The following is a 17,249-nucleotide window of genomic DNA, read 5'->3' on the forward strand; positions in this document are numbered from 1 at the left end:
TACACTGGGCCCTGAAAATTATGTCACTGGTCCTGCCTCCCTCCTTAGGTCTCTCTGACTTTTAACTTTTGGGGATGTCACACAGTTTCTGGTCTGCTAAGGACACTTCTCCTTTTATGGTGCTACTGAAGATTAATTCACATAAAAATACTTGATGTCATTTTCTAGGGATCTGGGGGAGGAGAAAAAGACTAGATCGTGTAGTCAGTTTACCATCTTTATCCAATCCTACCATGATGCTTCTAAAATAGAAATCCAGTCCTGTCATTCTGCCATGAAATTGACAAGAAGGTCTTTGTTGCCTGCAGTATGAAGTATAAATCCCCCAGCCTGGCACATAAGGCCAGCCACAATGTGGTTCCAGCCTTCCTTCTAACAATGATACATTTTCAGAGTTACTAAGTTCCCTATCACTACAGGAATCAAACAGCCCCGCAACAGCTACCATGAGGGACAGAAAGGGGCTGTCAAATTGTTGCTAAATCCAGTAATCTCAAGGTTATCTCTGACTCTGATATTCAAGGCTTCCTGGACATCCCTCCCCTCCTCTTCCACCCATCCTGTGTCCTAGTCAAATGGCCAGGGGGCTGCTTACAGAGAGACCCATGAGCTCATGTGGAGCTCGTCAGTTTCCTGCCTTTGCCCCAGCTCCTACCCTGACTTCACCTCTGGCTCTCGCAATTCCATGCACTGCCACTGGGAAGCCCCCTTGATACTCCAGCCTCTCCCAGACCACTGTCCTCATGCCCAGCACAGCTGAATCTGTCCCTTGCCCGTAGCACGGACCACTCTGCTGACAGTTGTGCTCTTTTGGGTGTGTCCCTTTCCTCCCTGTCTAAGCCCAAAGCTGCGAGGGGCTCCTTGTGCATTCATGCACCTCTTCCCTCACTTACGCGTTCAATGCACAGGAATGAGCACTGACTCTGTGTCAGACCCTGTGCTGGTCACTGCTGGGGACATACAGATGACTCAGAAGTGGACGAAGGATTGACCAGCTCCCAGATGGGGGTGGGACAGTGACAATTCAGTGAGCTAATTGCTCTAACAAGATGGGAGCAAGGCAGAGAGGGCTCAAAGAGGAGGCAGAGCTGGAGCTGCCACAGGAGGTGCTAAGGAGGCTTTGCTGCGGTTGGGACAGACCAGTGAGGGGAGAGGGAACTGCAGGGGCAAAGGTATGGCAGGAGGTATGGGGAGCAGGGAAATTTGGGGAGTTTGTCCTGACGGAGGTTGGGGTGTGAAGCATTGGGCTGGAGGTGAGGTGGTCTTGGAGAAGCGGCAGGGGTGGAAAAGCTGGAGATGAAGGCCTTGAATGCCAGGCTGAGGAGTCAGAGCCTTCTCAAGAGTGCCCCTGTGGATTCACCAAATAGTTTAAGTTGGGGAGTGAAGAGCAGCTTTCTAGAAAGACTATTCTAGAAGCCAACATGGAGGAGAACAGGAGGGACCAGGGCATGAGCGTAGGCGCTTACAATGGGCCAGGTGAGAGGGAATGAGCTTGGGTCTTTATCTGAAGCTCAGGGGAGGCTCCATGTTGGGAGCGCCCTGAGCAAGGTGGGGTGCATGCAGGTCTTCCCTTCTCAGCCCAGCTTGATGAGCAAAGTCACCAGTCTAGCCTGGAGCCTGGCCAGGGCTCCCAAGGCCCGGTAAGGGGAGGGCCCCGGGCAAGTTCCGGCTTCAGCTGCTCCTGTCTCTGCTGCAGAGGGGTTGTCCCTGACACTTTCTGGTGTATCAGGAGGAGAATTCCCAATTCTTTATTCCCCAAGGCCCTGTCTGTCTGAATCACTCTCCCAGGGGCCATACCACAGGCGAGATGATGCGGCTCAGCCTCCCAGGGCAGTGTGAGTTCAGGACAGGCAGGATTCGTGGGGCCAGAGCTTGGGGTGGGTGACAAAACCCCTGCTTTCCTGGTCCCTACCCCTCTCCGTGTAGCCCATACTGTCTGCAGGAGTTCCTGGCAGCTCCGGTGCTTGAAACAAGCTCCAGCAGAGGCAAAGCTGTTGGGCCCATGAGCCCTGGAAAGCTCCAGGCTAAGTGGGGTCTCATTTAGGCGGCAGCTGAGCCAGCTGCACAGTTGGTTAATCACCCTCGTCCTGGGAGCCTGCTAAATCAGGAAGCCAGGTTCAAGCCGGCTCCTTCTGGCTGGCGGTTTCCAGCGAAGATGGAGCTGGCCTAGGCTGGGCAGGGAAGGCTGGCTTCCTGCTGTCTGGGCCCCACACTTACCTGGTCAAACAACGGGCTTGTTCCTCAGTAGCCTCCCCAGCCCTGGGAACCCTTGGATGCCTGGCTCAGGCTGTGTTGCAGGAGAAGCAAAGCCCAAGGCAAGCATCAGCCAGTCCTCAAGCCTCTGGACGCATCCTGTCTGCACCCCTTGCAAATGTCCTCTTCTCCGCTCCCGTCCTCCCCACCCCTCAGCCCCTGACTTGTAGCAACCTTCCCTGTCCCAAGCCTTCCTCCTCCAGGAAGCACTACCCAGGCTGCCTGAGCCGTCCTGGGAAGCCCCTGCTCTAGGAAGCCCCCCACCAATGTGGGGCAGGTTGAAATTGTGGAAAGAGCCCTTGCCACTACTGGGGCTGTCCAAGGGACCGGACCGGATCTCAACATTGGGGAAGTGACTTCATCCCGCTAAGCCTCAGCGGCCTTATTGCACAGGTGTGGAATCCAGTGATTTCATGTGCAGGAAAGCACCAGGCAAGCCAGTATGTACCTGCATGCCCGGGTACAGCCTTCAAGGCTTGCGCAGTTAAGGCCACACTCACAGCTGGTTTGGAGGAGCCCCAGAGCTTGGCCCCCACCTCCTTTCTGACATTTTCCTTCTGCTTACCCATGTGAAGCCTGTGTACTGGCATTTCGAGGACACTCACCTCCTGGCCTCTTCTCATCTGGGTCCCTGAGCTTCTTCTGGCCTCTGCACTCCCCAGCCACCCCAGCTCTGATCCTTGCCCGCCTCCCCACCATGCATTCCCGCCTCAGGACACCCTGCCCCGACCAAGTCATATTTACTCCCTGGTAATCAAAGTATTGGATGGTGTGGAGAACTCATAAACTGTCTCTGTGAGGAGCACTACAGGCCTGGCCTGAGAATCTGGAAGTAATGGCTCAGACCTGGCCCCTCCTGCACTGGAGTCCTCCCCTCCTCCAGGGTCTGACACAGAGTAGATGCCCAAGAAATGCCAGAAGCCTCTGTGTTACAGTCAGGGCTCGTGGCCAGTGCTCCAGAGGGTCCCAGCTATCGAGTTTACTGTTTTGAAGTCTGAATGGTGTTATCTTCAAGTTTGTGGGGGGTTTTTTTGTTTGTTTTGTTTTGTTTTTGAGATGGAGTCTCACTCTGTCACCAGGCTGGAGTGCAGTGGCATGATCTTGGCTCACTGCAACCTCTGACTTCAAGGTTCAAGTGATTCTCCTGCCTCAGCCTCCCTAGTAGCTGGAATTACAGGTGCATGCCACCATGCCGGACTAATTTTTGTATTTTTAGTAGAGATGGGGTTTCACCATGTTGGCCAGGATGGTCTTGATCTCTTGACCTCAGGTGATCCACCCGCCTTGGCCTCCCAAAGTGCTGGGATTACAGGTGTGAGCCACTGCACCCAGCCAAGTTTGTGCTTTGTAAGTGAAGTCGGATGGGACAGTGCATATGTGCAGGGGACTTGGTAGGCAGCTCTCACATGGTCCTGCCTCCTGCCGCCTTGAAGCCTCCTGGGATCTTGGCCTTCTGCTCTCCTGGCCTCTGGCTTCTCAGCCCCATCCCCCTAGCTTTCTTCTCCCTGCCCCTGCTGGCCTCCCTCCAAGCCAGAGCCTGGGTACAGGTAGGGCTGAGGTTCAGTGCTCATATTCCACCATGTCTTGGAGCAAGGCAGCTGTCTCCACCCTAGGCTGGCAGTGCCATAGAACATTCCAAGGGTGATTCAGAGGGAAAATACCTCTCATTTACCTAGTGCATTTCAGCGTGGATATTGCAATACTCTTGTCTACCTGGATTTGGCCATCTGTCCTGGGAGGGGCAGATGCTTGGCTCAACTTTCCAACTGTCACTCATGGCATGGTTTGTCAGCCCAGTGGCTAGCAGGAGGGGGAACCTGGGTGCAGGTGGGGCCTGTGTGTGTGTGTGTGTGTGTGTGTGTGTGTGTGCGCGCCAGGCTAAGGAGCAGGGGTTCTGGGGTCCTGGGGGGTCCTGCACTCATCCCTTAAGTATTCCTGGGCATGAGGAAACACAGTGATTATTTGTTTGTTTGTTTTTGAGACAGAGTGTCACTGTCGCTTGGGCTGAAGTGCAGTGGTGTGATCTCAGCTCACTGCAACCTCCACCACCCAGGTTCAAGTGATTCTTCTGCCTCAGCCTCCTGAGTAGCTGGGATTACAGGTGTGTCCCACCATGCCTGGCTAATTTTTTTTGTATTTTTAGTAGAGATGGGTTTCGCCATGTTGGCCAGGCTGATGCCTAACTCCTGACCTCAGGTGATCCTCCCGCCTTGGTCTCCCGAAGTGCTGGAATTACAGGCGTGAGCCACCGTACCTGGCCTGGAAACACAGTGTTAAGTCGCAAGTAGAAAACACCATGACAGGTCTTAGAGCATCCTCAGAAAAAAGGAAAACGTCATATTTCAGTACCTTTAGCAACATTTTTTTTCTGTTTGCAGAAGGGACCCTCCATTTTCTCTTTGCAGGGGACCTTCCTAATTATGCAGCTGGTTTTAGGTAGAGTGTGATAGAAAAAGCAGGAAGTTTGGATTTGGAAGCGTCTGCAAGTCCCTTCACCTCTTCAGGCCTTGGATTTCTCATCTGTGGATGGGTTTCCTTCCCAAGGCCGTGCTTTCTCACACCCTCACTTTGCCTTGAACTTGACATTCTATACACATGATCTTGCTGGCTGCTTGGAATGCCTGCCGTTTTCTCTGCTGCCAAAACTCAAATCTCTGCACTGGCACATGCTTCCTTGGGGTCCTCCGTCAGGATGAGTATTTCCCCCTTCCCTCTCTCTCCGCTGGCCTTGCCTCTCACTGAAGTTAGCGGTGGCTGTTCTGCACAGAGGTGCTCTTGCTTTACACTCACACCGACTACTCATCGCTACAGTCCCTAGCACAGGGCTTGACCCATAGAAGGTGTTTTTTTGAATGCGTGTCTTAATTTCTCTGCTAGGCCCCGGTTCTGCTGGGTGGTTGAAGCTGACTTTCCTTCTTTCTTTTTCTTTGGGAAGGAGTCTCACACTGCCACCCAGGCTGGAGTGCAGTGGTACGATCTCGGCTCATTGCAACCTCCGCTCCCAGGTTCAAGTGATTCCCCTATCTCAGCCTCCCAAGTACCTGGGATTACAGGTGCCCACCAACATGCCCAGCTGATTTTTTGTATTTTTTTTAGTAGAGATGGGGTTTCACTATGTTGGCCAGGCTGGTCTCAAACTCCTGACCTCATGATCCACTTGCCTCGGACTCTTGAAGGGCTGGGACTACCGGAGTGAGCCACCACGGCCGGGCTGAAGCTGACTTTCTTTGGGGGCACCGAAGTGTCATAGGCCTTGGCTGGTGCTCAGACCTGATGCTGGTCTTTGCTCCCTGTCTACCTGGATGGGGCCATCTGCCCTGGGAAGGGCAGATGCTTGACTCAGCTTTCCAACTGTTACTCACAGCATGGTTTGTCGGCAGGAGGAGGAACCTGGGTGCTGGTGGGGACTGTGTGTGTGTGTGTGTGTGTGTGTGTGTGTGTGTGCACGTGCGCCAAGCTAAGGTGTGTTTCTGTCCACACCTGTGCTGCTCTTGCACCTAGGAAACAGCCTGTGTCCACCCTATTGTGCTGTGTAGGGACGGCTCTATGAGGGTGTCCAGGTCTCTGTTCTCTATCTGGGCCCCTTCTTGGGCCTAGGCTTTGTCACAGGCCCTGGACCTGGGGAGTGCTGTGAGCTGGCATCTAACATTAGTCATTGATTCTCTCTATCTGGCTCCACCTGGGATCATGATGAAGACAAAAGGGACAAGGTCTTACATCAATTGTTAGAAGTAAATAAGTAAATAAAACAAGAATCAGGGCTGGGCGTGGTTGCCCACGCCTGTAATCCCAGCACTTTGGGAGGCCGAGGTGGATCATGAGGTCAGGAGATCAAGACCAGCCTGGCCAACATGGTGAAACTCTGTTTACTAAAACACAAAAAATTAGCCAGGTGTGGTGGTGGGTGCCTGTAGTCCCTGCTACTCGGGAGGCTGAGTCAGAGGAATTGCTTGAACCTGGGAGGTGGGGTTTTCAGTAAGCTGAGATTATGCCACTGCACTCCAGTCTGGTGACAGAGGGAGACTCCATCTCAAAAAACCAACCAAGAATCAGAGCAATCCTCACTTATTGAATACCTGTTATGTACCTGGCTGTGATCTGAAGGCTTTACATATATATATATATGTATATATATATATATATATATATATATATATATATATATAATTTTATTTTTTGAGCCTGAGTCTCATTCTGTTGCCCAGGCTGGAGTGCAGTGGCATGATTTCAGCTCACTGCAACCCCTACCTCCCAGGTTCAAGTGATTCTCCTGCCTCAGCCTCCCTAGTAGCTTTGGGATTACATGTGTATGCCACCATGCCCAGCTAATTTTTGTATTTTAGTAGAGATGGGGTTTCACCATATTGGCCAGGCTGGTCTCAAACTCCTGACCTCAGGTGATCTGCCCACCTCTGTCTCCCAAAATGCTGGGATTACAGGCATGAGCCACTGTGCCCAGCCAGCTTTACAAATATTAATTATTTAATATCCACAGTAATCCTCTGAGGCAGGTACCAGTACCATCCCCATTTTATAGATTAGAAGACTGAGGCTTATACAGGTTGTGAAACTTGCCCAAGGGTCCATGGTTCATAAGCGAAGAAACTGGCATTTGAATCCAGGTAGCCAATCATAATGCAGTGCCACTCAAGGCCTTTCAGGACTTTGAGGTTCTTAGAGAGCACTGGATCCTTGCTATTTTGTAGGAATGAGCCTAGAGAGGGAGAGTGACGTGCCTCATGTCACACAGCAGGCCAGAGGGAGCCTGAAACAGAGTCAGCCTCCAGCCTCCCAACTGTATGCTCCTCCCCCTATTTACCCCTGCCTGTTTTTGAGAAAGCCCGGGGGCCAGGATCCCAGGATTCAGAGAACAGGGGCCATGAAGGCGGCCTTGGCAGGCAAAGGGCCACAGAAACAGGGTAACAGATTCTGATGGGCACATCTGGAGAAGTTTCGTATGGGAGGCAGGCACGGGGTCAGGAAAGGAGTCATCCACAAGACCCCGGAGTGTGGGTGGCGGAGATGGAGGACCTTCCTAGACTGGAGTTGCCATTGGGTCCTGCAGGGGAAGAAACTAGGTAGCTTTGCATGGGGAAGAGTTCTCGAGTCCCTAGGGGAGACCAGGATGTGACTTTGCTTTGTGCCTTGGAACCCTTCCTCAGAGAACTGGGGTCCTAGAGGAAGATGCAGACACGTTTTGGGAGGGAACTTCTGCGGAAGCTTTGTTCCTGGGGAGTGTACAGTGTTTAGGAGTGGCCACAGGAGGTGTCCGGGGGGCAGTGGGATGTGCAGATCCAGAACTAAGGAGAGAGGCCTGGACCAGAGGCAGAGCCCTGGCAGTGGTCTGTGGGCTTGGAGTTCAATGCTGACCCTCAGAGGAGAGAGTGAGTATAGAGAGGTAGGCAACTCCTGCAAAGCAGCTGCTTTACAGAGGAGGGAGGAGACAGAGGTGGAAAGGCCCAAGGAGGCAGAAGAGCCAGGCCATGCTCTCACCAGGCATCAGGTGTGGCATGCAGAGCCAAGGGCTGGGTCAGGGCAGGGCAGAGCAGGGCATGATGTGGTGGGAGATACCTCTGCCCATCCCAAGCTCCAGAGTGAGGGGCAGAGGCAACTACAAGCAGCCTCCCTAGGAAATCCAGTGCCTGGCAACAGTGACAGGGATCTGCTCACAATTCTTTTCTTTTTCTGCAGGAGAAGGGACCGCACCATGCACATCCAGCATCCTCCAGGAGAAGCAGCGTGAGTCAAGCCTGACCCCATAGGGTCATTTCTTCCCCTTGGGTGGGTCCAAGCTTGTTGGAGCCTGGAACGGTGGCAGGATCCCTGTCATCTTTCTACAGGCAGGACCAGAGAGCACGGGGTCATTCAGCCTAAGTTTGGGCCACTCTCTACCCCATGAACTGAGCCCTTAGGGTTCCTGAGTTCCTATCACTGGCAGCTCAGGCCAGCTCACGTCCTCCTCTCTGGGGATTCCACAGGGCCAGAGTGAGGGGTGGAGGCTGGTGGGCTGGGAGCGTGAGCTCAGCCGAGCAGATGAGATCATGGCGTGGGGACAGAGAGATGAGGACAGGAATGGGGAACACCACTCCTGTGTCCATCCCCTATGGGCAATACAGCTTCCAGGAACCACTGATGGTCTCATGGTGTCAGTCACCATGACACCATGTTCAGAGATACCTCATTCAGGGATGTGCCAGGGGTGACAATCCTCAGTATTGCTCCATGAAGAGGCTGCCTCTCTACAAAGCCTGTGGCCCTGTGGCGGAGTCCTTGTCCTCTGTGTTATACAGGCATCTCCAGATTTCCTTCCCCTTGCGTTGTCTCAGAGAGATGAGCACCGTATTGGACCCAGGAAAGACTTGGTCAAGATGTGTCCATTTGCTGATATAGTGACCTCAGGACGCCTTTCTGGGAGGACTCAGTGGCCAATGTCTGGGCCAGATGTCTTTGCTGTTGGTGGTATTGCCTTTCACATGTGGCTGGGTCAGGAGAGGAGCCCATATATCTTTGGGGCAGGGTTGTGCTCAGAACTTTCCTGACTTCTCTCTCCTGCTCCCTTTATCTGTGGTTGCAGCTTTGCAGGGGGGTGGTCAGTCCATTCTGCCCACCACCTCCCCAGGCTCAGGCCTGTGGTTGCCCTGCAAGCTCTTTCATCCCTCAGTTTCATCCCTCAATTGCTAGTACCTGAGTGGAGGCACCTGTGACACCAGCCTTCCTATGGCCTGTAATCTAGCCTTGAGTGGGTGAACAGGCATCCCCTGTGGGAGAATCTTTCTTTCTTTTCTTCTCTTGCTCTGTCACCCAGGCTGGAGTTCAATGGCACCATCTCAGCTCACTACAACCTCTGTCTCCCAGGTTCAAGTGATTCTCCTGCTTCAGCCGCCTGAGTAGCTGTGATTACAGGCTCCCACTTCCACGCCCGGCTAATGTTTGTGTTTTTAGTAGAGACGTGGTTTTGCCATGTTGGCTGAGTTAGTCTGGAACTCCTGACCTCAGGTGATCCACCTTGGCCTCCCATAGTGCTGGGATTACAGGTGTGAGCGACTGTACTCTACCTGGAGAATCTTATTCTGCTTCTAACATTCAATGGAAATTTCATAGACAAAGCCCTTCAGGGGCCGGTAGGTGTGAATGTCTTTGTCAAGGGTACCCCAAGGCCCAGGCCACAGGGGCATCAGGCCATGGACAGGGCAGGGCAGAGAGAGGGCAGTTCTCTTTCCTGAGGCTTGTAGGTATAAGGAACTGAGCTCAGCACAAGGGGACCGTGTTAAAATGTACCTGTGGGTCTTTAATATATAGAGGTGACTGAGCATGTGGAGAGGCTCATGTCATCAAAAGATTTGTCTGGGTACAGTGGCTCACGCCTGTAATCCCTGTACTTTGGGAGGCTGAGGCAGGTGGATTGCCTGAGCTCAAGAGTTCGAGACCAGCCTGGTCCACATGGTGAAACCTTGTCTCTACTAAAATGCAAAAGTTAGCCGGGCATAATAGCATGCGCCTGTAGTCCTAGCTACTCAGGAGACTGAGACAGGAGAATTGCTAGAACCTGGAAGGCGGAGGTTGTGGTGAGCTGACATTGCGCCATTGCACTCCAGCCTGGGCAACAGAGTGAGACTCAGTCTCAAAAAAAAAAAAAAAAAGATTTTCAGCACAGGTTTCAAGAGATGGGGCCCACACCACCCAGGGCCACAGGGAAAGCACTGGGATTGGTCAGGAGACTGAAGAGCCAGGAATCCAACTCAAGGCTGGATTCCAAGTCATAGGAAGGCTAGTGTCATAGACGTCTTTACCTCAGAACAGCAACTAAGTGAGGAAAGAGGTTGGAGAGCAGCCACAGGCCTGAGCATGGGGACCTGGTGGGTAGAGTGGACTGGGTCCCCCAAAGCTGCAAGGCCCAGAGCCCTTGTTGGGTTTTCTGCAGGAAAGCCAGGACAGAAAAGGAGAACCATGTAGGGCTGGCTGATTTGAGTGTCGAGGTCTCTGGGCTCTAGGGCTGGTGTCTTGTTGTCTGGTAGCTGGCCTTGGGGTGATTTTGGGCCAGGGAAATATTGCCTTGGTGGGTGAGAGTTAGACAGAGAAGGTGGTTAGGGATATGGGTTTGGGATGGGCTCGTCTGCCTGTGAAAGGTACCCTCAAAGGGAGTGGTTATTACCTCTAGGAATTAGCCAGCCCTGGGAGGGGCTGTCTCTTCCTGGCCAGTGAGGCTCCCGAGATGTCAAAACATTATAAAATAACAAGCACGATTAATACAGGGGTGTCACCACATTCCCCACGAATGCAGGAGAGGAGAAGAACCCATCATCTCCCCTTCTGGGCATTTAGCCAAAGGAAACCACAGAGGCAGCCCTGAAGCAAGAACGGCTACCCGACGCGGGGCTTATCTCCAGGATGCCAAATCACAGCTCCGTTTTCCACAGACACAGTTGAATTGATGAGATGTTTAGTGACCTCTGGACCTGGCTGAAAAAAAGTTGTGTTTAAATAGAGGCAAAGTCTTTTTTTTTTTTTTTTTCCAGTTACAGATTTTAGTTAGAATTCTATTGCTAAAAGTTGTCATCAAATTCTGTTCCTTAAGAATGTTCCTATTGGATTGGCCGCGGTGGCTCGCACCTATAATCCCAGCACTTTGGGAGGCCAAGGCAGGTGGATCACAAGGTCAGGAGATCGAGACCATCCTGGCTAACAAGGCGAAACCCCGTCTTTAATAAAATTACAAAAAATTAGCCTGGCGTGGTGTCACGTGCCTGTAGTCTCAGTTATTTGGGAGGCCGAGGCAGGAGAATCGCTTGAACCCAGAAAGTGGAGGTTGCAGTGAGCCGATATCACACCACTCCACTCCAGCCTGGGCTACAGAGTGAGACTCTGTCTCAAAACAAAAAGCAATATTCTTATCAGGCCAGGAGCAGTAGCTCATGCCTGTAATCCCAGCACTTTGGGAGTCAGAGGTAGGTGGATCACCTGAGGTCAGGAGTTTGAGACCAGCCTGGCCAACATGGTGAAACCCCATCTCTACTAAAAATACAAAAATTAGCTGGGTATGATGGTATACACCTGCAATCCCAACTATTCGGGAGGCCGAGGCAGGAGAATTGCTTGAACCCGGTAAACAGAGGTTGCAGTGAGCCAAGATCCCGCCACTGCACTCCAGCCTGGGTAACAGAACACGACTCGGTCTCAAAAAAACAAAAAAGAATGTTTTTATTTAGCAAAGAATGGCATCATATATGCAGATGAATTTTGGAGCTGAAATGGTACCTTGGAGGTCGTCTAGGTTGGGGATGCCCCAGTGAACCCAACATTTTCAGCAGTGAGGAAAATAATAACACTGTAATGAGTTTTTCCATATGTTGAATGTATTCAATAGAGAGGACTCCTTTTCACATAATTCTACAATTATGTCCTGCCTGTTTTTGGCATTAAAATGCTTTTCCTTTTAAGAAACAACGGTGATGATCGATGGTAATGTGTTTGTTTATTTTTAGTGCAATATTGGCAGAAGAAAAGTCTGTGACCTGAATTAAGAAAAGAATAATAGCCATGCCTTGCATTTATAATGGTGCTTTTCCACATAAAGTATACCTGCATGCAAATTATCTTATTTAATTGTTCCACTGGTTTTTTGAAAACTCACTAAAAACAAGTTTGTGAGGTGGTAAAAACTGCCCTGGAACCAGGAGTCAGAAAATCCTGGGACTGGTGTGATGGTGTCTGCGATTGTGGGGCAGTAAGGCCTTGGTCTGACTCAGCTTCTCTTGTTTCGTAGCTGTGACATTTTGGGCAAGTTACTTGATGTCTGTGAACCTCAGTTTACTCAGTTGTGGAAAGACGACCATACTGTCTGCTTCTTAGAGTTTCTGAGGGCACCAGAGATGATATACGTGAGATCCTATGATCCAAGCAGGGTGGATAGAAAGTATCTGATGGTTCTCACCTGTTATCGGACGATGTGCCTTGGGAGCTGGAACACCTGGTGCACATGTGACGATGAATCTTATCAATGGAGCTCTCAGTCTTTCCAGTGCTCTGTTTGTCCTGTGGCTGCCTCAGTTGCCATTGTCACAGCAGTGGTTTCTCAAGCGTTGGAGTCCCCAGAGAGGAGGACATGACCTGGCCAGAGACCACTGGACCTCTTGGGTTGGGAGCATGGGGAGGGAGGCCTCCATGGGTCTCTCAGGGCACGTGCACATATGTGGTGGCAAGGCCTTGTCTGCAGCGGCTATGCCAGGAGGGGTGTCCTGGACACTTTCTCCTTCATGGCTGCCCCAGCTTTCATTGTGTGCTTGGACAGGCTTGTAGCCTGCTGTCACTGGCACGAGCCTGATATTTGAAACCAAACTAGGGGAAGCCAAGGGAGCCACTGTGTGTGGAGCTCACAAGGGGGGCAGAGGAGAGAGAGGGCCTTGGACTTGGGGGAGGAGATCCGGGCTCCCTCCTGCCGAGTTGCTGTGCAGTCTCAGCTGCTGCCTGAGGCGCATTGGTCTGTACATGGAGTCCCTCCTGGGTCTGACATTTTCGGGGTCTTCTGTGCCACGTATCTGCCCCCTGGCCTCCTCTGTCTGTACCTCTGTTTCTGCCCTGTTCATGCTGCTCTGTTAGCACAGTGGCCATTTCCAGAGCGCTTCCAGCAAACCTGCCGTGGTGCTGGCTGTAGGGCCTCAGGGAGCTTACGTGCTTCACTTGAGCCTCACTCCTGTGTTCCCTCCAGTGTGAATGGCACCGTCCTCCATGAATCCAAGCCAGAAACCTTCTAGACTTCTCTGTCTCCATCACCATCCACTGTTAAATCAGCCTCTCCTAGTGCCATTCAACCTCAGCAGTGCCCTGAGACCCACCCACTCCTCTCTGTCCCCGTCCCTTCTCTAGTTCAGGCCCCGTCTTTTCCCTCCTGGACCATTGCATCCTCCTCTGCACTGGCCTCCCTGCCTCGCATTTCACCTACTCTGGTCCTCCTTTCAGAGTGTCAGAGAGACCTTTGGAGGAGGAAAGCCTGATCCTCACAGCCCCTACCTCCCCTCCCTTGGCTCCTCTCCAACGAAGCATGAACCTTGCCTCCATATGACCTTACCTGCCCACTTTACCCTCTTCCCTTCCACACTGACTCTGGCAGGAGCATGGACTCTCTAAGCACAGTTTTCTTATTGGCTAATTGGGAAGCCCGAGCATCCCATCCATTCCTGTGGAGGAGACAGGCAGCTCCTCTGCGGCAAATGGTGGGAAGGACCAGCGTCCCTCTGGACCCCGCACTGTTGGCATCGGCCCTTGCGGCTGCATTCAGGGATGTGGGGATCGCATGTGCTGAATCCAGCAAGCCCAGCCCACCTCTCCTGCTTCAATCTGCCACCACCATAGAAGAGGCAGAGGGTAGAGCTGTTGTCTCAAAGGGACAGTAACTCACCTTCCTCTGCCCACACCCCCATCCAGAAATGTCTGGTGGGAGGAGGCGTGGACTCTCCCAGGAGATCTGCGGCTGCCTCACCCTGTCCATGCCTCTCCCTTCCAGTCTCAACAGCTCTACCAGGTGCAGGGTAGGAAGTGCGAGTTGAGAGGAGGTTCCCTCTGCCCCACACCCTGAAGGATGGGTTGGAGGGCAGATTCTACAGCAGGAAGATCTGTCTATTGTGGACCTCGAAGTTGGACCCGGCCTGTGTGGATGACAACAGCCACCTGACACATATGACCCAAACCCAGGCTGGTCATCTCATGACTTTGCCAGGGCCAGTGCCTGGCATCACCTGCAGGGGTGGGGGCAGCAGGCAGCTGTCCCAGGTGTGGGGAGGGTCTTCCCACAGCCACGTCCACACATTAGAGCAGGTGCTCCACGGGGCTCTGAACTTCCTCTCATCCCTAGAAAAAGACCTGGCAATGGTCCACAGAATCTCAGCTCTAGTCCCAGTCTGACCCTTTATCTTCATCCTCTACTAAGCCTCTCCGCTAGCCACCAACTGAGCCCCAGTTTATCCCCAGCTGGGCCCTAACTCCAACCACTGGTTCTGGACTGAGCTTGGGGCCTCGGCGCAGACACAGAGAGATGCAGATGGCTCAGTTCACCTCTCCCCATCGTGGGCACGTGGTTTGACCTCACACCCCACTGCCTAGGGTCAGTGACCAGAGGAACCACGCTGAATGCCCTGACCAGCCACCAAAGAGCTTCCCTTCCCACATACCGTCAGCCCCTGGCCTCCCCAAGAAGACCCCCTGACAGACAGGATGCATGAAGCCCCTTGCCCACGGCTGGCCTCTCCACTCTGCCTAGTAACTGGTATCTTTTCCTGGCCTGTGTGGGCAGCTTGCTGAGCACAGCTGCAGATGGGCTATATTTAGCCAGCTTTAATGAGCACAGGGTGGCAGACGTCCGCCTTGGGAGCACTTTTCTTGCATGCGTGTGTCTCTGCTTGGCATGTTTCCTTCTCACTCTGTGTGTGTGTGTGTGTCTGTGTGTGTGTGTGTGTGCCCTTGCACTTGTGTGTGTGTGCATCAGCCTCTATGCCAATGCAGTGGTGCATTCACTTTCATGAGGATGAGTGTGCGTGCGTCTCTGTGCGTATATTCAAGTCTATCTACGAAGCATCTGTGCTTTGCTTGGACATGTGCAGCTTCTGACACTTATAGGCGTGCAAAATGGGAACAAATTATTAGTTCACTCGCCCATTTGTTTAAAAAATATTCAATGAGCATCTTTATATGCCAGCATTGTGATCATCTCTGGGGATAAAATAGAGTGAAAACAAACTCAGTTCCAGTCCTTAAGGATCTTGTCCTCTGGGAAATGGAGGAGGGGAAGATAATAGTCAAATAGTCATAAAATGAAAAGCATGTGGGTTAACCCCAGGAATGAGAAGACCATGGGGCTTTTGCAGAGGGGACAGTAAGAGAGGAAGGCCCCTGGCCAGAAGGAACACTGAAGTTCCTGTGGGAAATATCTAGGCACAGGGAAGTGTAGAGAAGCACCAGGTCCAGGGAGCAACACGTTCAGGGACTCTGCAGTGAGAGGGAAAGGGGATATTTGAAAACGGGTTCAGGGAGGGAGGGGTGAGTGTGGGAGAGCGGAGCAGAAGATGGGGGCTTGGTCAGGATGGAGGCCTGGAGAGGGGTGGCGTGGGAGGAGGTGATGGGATTTGCATAGAGCACTCAGGATCCAGTCTGTGATTCCGTCAGGGTTCTAGCAGGAAACAGGAAGGCTCACACAAACCACTGGTGGGAGGAGGGCTTAGCAGAGGGACTTTATTCACAGGTGAGTGAGGCTTTAAGGAAACCAAGAAGGTATTGGCAGTACCCTGGGGCTGCCCCCACCCCTGAAGGAGAAGAGCCCAGAGAGGCCCCTGCATGAGCTGCAGCCTCCAGCAGAGACCACCTTACAATGGCCTGGCATGGAGGGTGCTCCCCACCCTAGTTCTCCTGGTGTTTTCCATTGGCTACACCCAACCAGTAGCAAGGTGGCTTCGGGGCTGAGTCGGGCAGAGATGGGGCACTGTGGCTCTGGAGGGGCAAAGGGAAACCTTGCCGCCCAGTCTACTTACTTCCACCTGGAAGCATCGTCCTTTTGTTTGTTTTTGTGTCGGCCACTTTGAGTCTGACTGTGCATTCCCATGCAGCTGTGCCGGTGAAGGACTCCTCCTCTGTGCGTCCAGGGGCTTCAATTTCCTCCTTCTCCTTCCATCACCCCAAAACTCCAGGTCTTCCCCACACTCTGGGGTGGGGGGGGAAGGGTGTCTGCAATGCATGCATACGTGTGCAAGGAGTACTCCCTCCACCCCAGAAAGCATGCGGACCCTGGAACCCAGCCTGGTCGGCCGTTTGGTCCTGGGCTTGCAGCTCCTGGCCTAGGGTTCAGGCTCTCTGGCACTTGGGATGGCCAGGTCTTCTTACGTTGTTCTCCATCTTCCTGGAGTTGCAAAGGGTCCCCTGCAGAGGACTGTCTCCTCCACTTGGGGCCAGGGTGTGAGGATCTCTTTTCACCCTGAAGCATTCTCTGTCTCCTCAAATCTTTTCCTCTTGGGAACAAAAGAGCTTTTGGAAACAAAAGCCAGGAAGCTCTGCCACAAACCTTCCCAGAGACAAAGGAGCCAGAGCTGGGAGAAAATATAAATTGGTATCTTAAAAAAAACCACCCTGCTACATGCACTTTAAAAAAATTCTTATTTTTAATCTGTCTTTGGAGTAGGTAGCACATGTACATGGTATAAAATGCCTTCCTCTCCTGTCTTCCACCTCACACAGTTCTCCCTAGAAGCAAAGATTATAACTAGTTGCTTAGATTCCATTTCAGAGATAATCTCTGCATACATGAGCATATCCATACAAATATGCACATATATATATATATATATACACACACATATATATATATATTTTTTTTTTGAGATGGATTCTCGCTCTGTTGCCCAGGCTGGAGTGCAGTGGCGTGATATGCAGCCTCCACCTCCTGGATTCAAGCAATTCTCCTGCCTCAGCCTCCCAAGTAGCTGGGATTATAGGTGCCCGGCTAATTTTTTGTATTTTTAGTAGAGACGGGGTTTCCCCATGTTGGCCAGGCTGGTCTCGAGCTCCTGACCTCGTGATCCACCTGCCTTGGCCCCCTCAAAGTTCTGGGATTACAGACGTGAGCCACTGCGTCTGGCCTATGTATATTTTTATACCTATACCCTCACACAGATGGGAGCACACAGTTCCTTTCATTGCGCACCTTGCTTTTCTCAGATGCTGATGTTATATCATGATTGTCTTATTAGCTTGGTACACTTAGAGGTGAGTTGTTTTTTGCAATGGGTATGTGCGATTTCACTGTGGTACAATTTATTTGATCTTTCCCATACTGGTGGACATATAGGCGTGTCCTGTCTTTTGCTATTGTAAACAGTATGGCAATGGTTAGCATTATACATAAGTCCTTTTGCACATGGGCTTGGAATTGCTGGGTCAAAGGCATTTTGTGTTTTGAATGACATTGCCAAATGGCCCTTGACAGAGGCTGTGCTGATTTTTACTCTCACCAGTAA

The 17,249-nt window shown here is 52.1% G+C and overlaps 1 protein-coding gene across 2 annotated transcripts in view; it reads left to right on the forward strand.

Annotated features, from left to right (window-relative positions):
• The window catches only part of PITPNM3 (PITPNM family member 3), a 105,575-nt gene that overhangs the window by 47,377 nt on the left and 40,949 nt on the right, over positions 1-17,249 (forward strand). For both annotated transcript variants that reach the window (XM_017538862.2, XM_037742130.1), the window contains exon 4: positions 7,945-7,992. In XM_017538862.2, the coding sequence (XP_017394351.1) occupies positions 7,945-7,992 (48 nt within the window). The remainder of the gene's footprint in view (positions 1-7,944; positions 7,993-17,249) is intronic.

Source organism: Cebus imitator, unplaced genomic scaffold (assembly GCF_001604975.1).
Source record: "Cebus imitator isolate Cc_AM_T3 unplaced genomic scaffold, Cebus_imitator-1.0 Scaffold115, whole genome shotgun sequence".
Lineage (NCBI taxonomy): Eukaryota > Metazoa > Chordata > Mammalia > Primates > Cebidae > Cebus > Cebus imitator.